Source organism: Microtus ochrogaster, chromosome 7, assembly GCF_000317375.1.
Source record: "Microtus ochrogaster isolate Prairie Vole_2 chromosome 7, MicOch1.0, whole genome shotgun sequence".
NCBI classification, from domain to species: domain Eukaryota; kingdom Metazoa; phylum Chordata; class Mammalia; order Rodentia; family Cricetidae; genus Microtus; species Microtus ochrogaster.
The window spans coordinates 9,413,263-9,419,329 of record NC_022014.1 but is presented as its reverse complement, the minus strand read 5'-3'; the positions used below and the strand labels follow the sequence as shown (position 1 = coordinate 9,419,329).

Here is a 6,067-nt window from a genome sequence, read left to right as displayed (position 1 = left end):
GAGGTCCCCGGATGGCGAGGATAGAGAGGTCCCCGGATGGCGAGGGTAGAGAGGTCCCCTGATGGCGAGGGTAGAGAGGTCCCCGGATGGCGAGGGTAGAGAGGTCCCCAGATGGTGAGGGCAGAGTGGTCACCTGATGGTGAGGGTAGAGAAGTTTTCGGATGGCCATGTCACCAGATGGCAAGGGCAAAGGGCACCGGATGGTGAAGGCAGAGAGGGCACTGGATGGCGAGGCACCCATGGACTAATCTGTGGATGAGTTTGAGCCGGAGGAGTTTTAGGATGTGGAGTCAGTTGGAGGAAGTGGCTGAGGAGTGCCGTTGTACTGGCTTCTTCCTTCTCTTTCTGCTTCCTGGCTACCCAGAGATGAGCAGCTCCTCCCTGCTACGACATTTCTGCCCTGTTACCAGCTTGAAAGCCAAGGAGCCAGGTGACCATGAACTGAAACCTTGGAAACTCTAAGCCCAAACCAACCTTCCTTCTTTGTAATCTTTTCCTCTCAGATGTTTTACCACAAGAGTGGAAAGTTGGTGAATGCAGGGCTCAGTCCTTGGGAGAATGAAAGCTTGGGTGTGATGACAGCCTTTGGGGGCCCCAGGGAAAGCCAATTCCATGTTCAGGACATTTAAAAAGTTGATTCTGCTTCTAGAATCTGTGCTCTGTGTGATGTTTCTAGGAAGAGACACGTTGTGCTTGTTTGAAGCAGAAAATAAGAAGAGAGGAGAAAAGCCTCAGCGCGTAGGCGCAGGACGACTAGATATTTATGTGTACACATATAAAGTTGAGAAAATTATGCGGCCTATAAGAAAGCTCGATGTGCCCAGAACACAAAGCTGCACCGAGGAACGAACATGCAGTTACAGGATGTTGTGGGCAGCGTGATGCTGTCTGCTGTGCTTCCTCAGCGAGATTAGTCACCGTCCCCTTGTCAGACACCTGATGTCATCAGCTCACGAGGTCGAAAGTTTATGCTCATGGTTCCGAGGGTCACACTGTACTCTCAGCTGGGTCCCTCACTTTGGGGCTGTGGTGTCACATTGGTGGGACACATGACTCGCTAAAAAAGCCAGAATGTATGAATGGGACAGAGGCCAGGGTCCTGCAATGTCCTTGGAAGGCACACCCCAACCGGCTTCACACCTCACTCCAGGCCTCAGTTCCTACTGCTCCTATCACTGATCAATAGAGCTAAGGGGGTGGGGGTAAGAGGGGCAAGCTTTGGAGACACTTATGTCGATCATGACCAGTATAGTACTTAGTTCTATAGAAATACTACAACCATGTATATTGTAATGACACTGCCATCCTCTGAGCGCCTACTCTAGGCATATAGGATGCTTCTACTGTATATCCCTGAAGGGACGGTAGTGTGGTGAGTGATGCCGCTAACCAAAAACATGCCTGGGAAGGGCACTTGCCTCACAAACCTTGTGACCTGAGTTTCATTCCTAGAACCCATGTGTTAGTCATTTCTGTTGCTGTGACAGGGTACCCATGGCATAGACAACTGAGGACAGAAAAGGCTTGTTTGTTCCACCGTTCCAGAGGGATAGAGGGCATCTTGCTGAGGAAGACATGGCAGCAGGCAGGAAGGCAATGGTGGCAGGAGCAGGAGGCCGGCTGGTCACCCGACATCCACGCCGAGGAGGAAGCAAAAGCCGAGTGGGAAATGGGTCAGGCTGTAAAACCTCCGAGCCCACCGGACCTCTGTGACAAACTGCTTCTAGCTGGGCTCTACATCCCAAAGGTTCCACAGCCTTCCCACACAAGCCAGGGACAAAGTTCAAACCCACTAGCCGACAGGGGACAGTTCATATTCAAAGCACACTGCCATGTATAGGTAAAGAGAACAGACTCCACAAAGTTGTCCTGACTCTCCACACATGCCAAGGCGTGTCCCTATGTTAAAGAAATACATTTAAAAAGGTTTGCCATTGTCCTCCGCTCCCCAACTGACTTTATTTGGGAAAAACAACGCTACAGATGTAGTTGAGGATCTCAAGGTGAGGTCCTCTTGGGTTCATGTGATGGACTGAAGCCCATGATGATACACATGGATGAGTGTGTGTCCCCAGAAGAGGAGAATCAAAGAGAAGAGCAGGCGTGGAGGTGGTGCCTGCAGTGAGGCTAAGGCAGGGACGCCGGACGTCGCTTCCTGCAGCTCCCTCCCCGCTGAGGCGGTAGTGAGGAAGGGCTGCCCCCTGTGGTGGGGTAGGAGCCTTGACCTGGAACACCTTGACTCCACAACTTAGCAAATAAATGCCTGGTGTTTTTTGTTTTGGCAGGTTCTCACGTAGCCCAGGCTGGCCAGGAATGAACTACTTAGCTGAGGAGGACCTTGAATTTCGGATCTTTCTGCCCCTACCTCCCAACTGCTGGGATTATAGGCGTGTACCACAATGGCCGGTTTAACGTTTTGTTTTTAGGATTATTATTTTTTAAATTTTATGCAGATGGGTGTTTTGTCTATGGACCACCTGTGTGCAGCACCTACGGGGGCAAGAAGAGGTTGTTGGACCCGCTTAAAACTGGAGTTACAAATGCTTGTTAGCCCGTGAATCAGGGTGCTTGGGACTGAACCTGGCTAGAAAAGTCAATGCTCTGAACTGCTGAGTCATCGCTTCACTCGGGGTGGGAAGGAGGTAAAGTTTTTTGCTTTTTGAAAACCACGCCTGGTTTTATTTTGTTCCAGGGATGGAACACAGTGCTTCCGGAATGATAGGCAAGCCACACCCCCAGAACCTATGAAGCCACACCCCCAGAACCTATGAAGCCACACCCCCCAGAGCTGTCCCTTGAGCGTTCCGCTGCGCAGCTGGTGGACATTAGAGCTGGAAGCTGCAGAAATGCAGGCAGTAACCAAAGAGTAGGTTTTGACTTGGGTCCCTAGTTGCTCATTTCCTCTGAGACACGTCTCCCGGCTCCACGACTGTCCCCTACTCCTGTTGCTGCTTAAGTCTCTCTTGCACTGGGTTGAAATCTGTAGGGCTGCAAACTGGAGGTTGATATCTGGTGGTGTCCTCCTCTATAGCTTTCTATCTTTTTTATTTTATTTTATTTTATTTTATTTTATTTTATTTTATTTTATTGTTTGTTTTGAGTGTAGCCCTGGCTGTCCTGGAACTTACTTTGTAGACCAGGCTGGCCTTGAACTCACAGAGCTCCACTAGGATTAAAGGCCTTTCTACCTTGTTTTTAGAGACAGTGTTTCTCAATGATTTGAGCTCCCCAGTCCAGTTACATTGACTGTCCAACAGTGGCAAGAATTCATCTTTCTACATCCCAGCACTGGGGTTACAGATGTGTGCCGCTGCACCCCACTTTTTCTAAATGCTAAGGTTCCAGACTCAGGTCCTTGCGTTTGTACAGCAGGACCTAATAGATGGAACCATCTTCCCAACCCCTTGATGGCTGGTTTTATTTTTTCTATTTACTGAGTCCTCAACACAGAGGCTTAGAGGATGGGATATTTGCTGGCTCTCCATTGAGCAGATGACAAAACTGATGTTTGCAAAGCCGTTCTCCAGCTTGCCCCGGCCCCTGGACTTGCGGATGATGCTGTAGACCTCGGTGTGTCAGCCTGTGCTAGCAGAGCTTGGGACAATGAGGGACACACACGCGTCCCAGCTGTCTCAGTGCTGGTGTGTGCCTGTGGTCGGGGTGGGTGATTTAATGGCTTTCGATGACTGTGGGCCTCCTAGAAGCACTGTGACCTGGAAGCTAATTTCTGTGTGCAGTCTATCAGTTCATCCGCAGGGGGTACTGTCTGGGAATTGTTTATCTTTGTCTCCGAACCATGGAGCTGGGCTCATAATTCAAGACATCCTGGCAGGCTAGTCAGGTGCAGACTGCACCAGTCTGAGGACCTGAGTTTGACTCTAGCGCTCACACGAAAGGGCAAAGGGCAAAAGCTGAAAGGGCGGATTCCAGCCAGTCCACTATTGTCAGTTCAGTCAATGCCCAGATCATGATCAGAGACTGCCCGTATGACAGGGTCTCAAAATCTTGTTATTGTGTGTGTGTTGTGTGTGAGCATGCACGCGTGCAGTGTGTGTTTGTGTATGTGAGCGTGTGTGTGCATGTGTGCATGGTGTATGGGTACCACAGCCTTCACAGGGGGGCCTGAGGACAACTTTGTAGAATTGGTGTTCTCCTCCCACCTTTATGTGAGATCCAAAATTCAGGCTGATGTGACAAGTGCTTTTACCACTGAGCTGTCTCTTGTCCCTGTGTGATTTGTTATCAGTATTTTATTATTACAATCACAAAGGCTTTTGGTGTGTAGTTTCTTCTGGGGTGTGGGATGAGATTAGATCCACACCCCTACCCAGGATAAAATGAGTCACGTGCCTTGAATTCATGACGCACCTGTAATTTGGGGGTGGGGTCAGAAACAGAGATAAAATTTGGGGATATAAAGATTTTATAAAACGGCCTTTCTCCACCTCCTTTTCCCTCTCACCCGCTCCCCCACTCGCAACTCTCCTCAGCCTAGAAGGAAACTAGATTTCCCAGGAGCCCTGGTGCGTATCTCATAGGCTCATTTTTACGTTTGCATGCTCATGTCAGTCCCTTGATGCAGCACGGAGAGAATAATAATGCACCACTGCCCTCTAGGGGTCACCGCGAGCAAGTGCAATGCTGCTCCCCGCACCGAACATGCATCCAGGAGTCTCCACTGTTTTTTTTTTTTTATCAATAGAAGTCACTATTGTGGGTACATGGTAAATGTACATAAACGATTGAATCCTGGATGTTAATAACCCCCTGTACCTGGTCCCCCCTTCTCTCTAGCTATGCATGGGACATTTGTGATCTTGTTGCCACTTAGCCTGATTGTGATGGTGTTTGGGGGAATGGCCGGATTCCTGAGCTTCCTCCTCCGAGCCCACCTCCTCCTGCTGCTCACGGGGACCTTATTTCTCTTTGGAGGTAGGTTTTCCCCTGCCCGGGGTCCAGGCCCTACAGTCACATGGGTACCAAGGGCTATGCGCTCTTTAGGAGCAGGGTCTCAGCTCCTGGAATTCTCCACGGGATGTCAGAGGGAAGGGGCAGTGCTTTCCAGCCTTGAGGTCCCAAGATCTCTGGTTCCAAGGAAGGAGGAGGAGGAGAACACAGCCTTGGGAGCCACCCCCAACATCTTGCTGAAGAGTGGTGTCTGTCACCTCTGTCTGGTCTCGCATTGATGGCCTTGGCTTCCGGCTTAGGGCTGTGGGTGGACAAGAGACCCTGACATCCACTGCTTTGCCGCCTTCTGCCAAGTAGCGGTTCTGACGTGGGAAATCAGACTGGACAGGCGCTGCAGGACACACCCCACATGATTACACTTCACGGCAGCTTCTCAATGAGCAGAGCTCACAGCGACAGAATAAAATGATGAGCAGAAGCTTTGGGTGTGGACTGGGGACTTACGGTTTCGGTGGCTCTCGGCTTCAAGTAGCAGGAGTGATAAGTTGATTTTGGCAATTAGAATTGGCATCCATATATCACGCACCCATATATCACACACCTATATATTGTGCACCCATATATCACACACCCGTATATCACACACACATATGTTGTGCATTTATATATCACACACCCATATATCACACACCCATATGTTGTGCACCCATGTCATGCACACGTATACACTGCACTTACATGTGGCTGAGAAGGTAGATGTGTGTATGTTTCACCATAAAGAGAGGCTGTGTGAATCAATGCGTATGTTCTGTAGTTTCTTAAGTTTCTCTACCATATGCTGACATGTTACAGCCATATTCATCAGATTGTAGATACATACAAGGGTTACCTGTCAGGAGGTGACACACAGGTGTCCACACCTGTCATCCCTGCATTCAGGAGGCTGAGACCAGAAGATCTCAAGATGAAATCCAGATAATACTATACAGTGTAACTCTTAAAAACATAAAACCATAACCCCCCAAACCCAGATCCAAACCACACCCCCCCAAATCCTCAAGCCGTACTTGAACCAAACCTAACTAAGCCAGACTAAATCAATCAAATCAAAACCAGGCAGACATTGGCTAAGTCAGTTCTGTTTACATGGATGGCCAGG

At 49.4% G+C, this 6,067-nt stretch overlaps 1 protein-coding gene across 1 annotated transcript in view; it reads left to right on the top strand.

Moving 5' to 3' along the window:
• Positions 1–6,067, top strand: part of Tmem114 (transmembrane protein 114) — a 17,172-nt gene that overhangs the window by 7,917 nt on the left and 3,188 nt on the right. Inside the window, exon 3 of the mRNA XM_005349283.3 lies at positions 4,795–4,932. Coding sequence (XP_005349340.1) covers positions 4,795–4,932 — 138 coding nt within the window. The remainder of the gene's footprint in view (positions 1–4,794; positions 4,933–6,067) is intronic.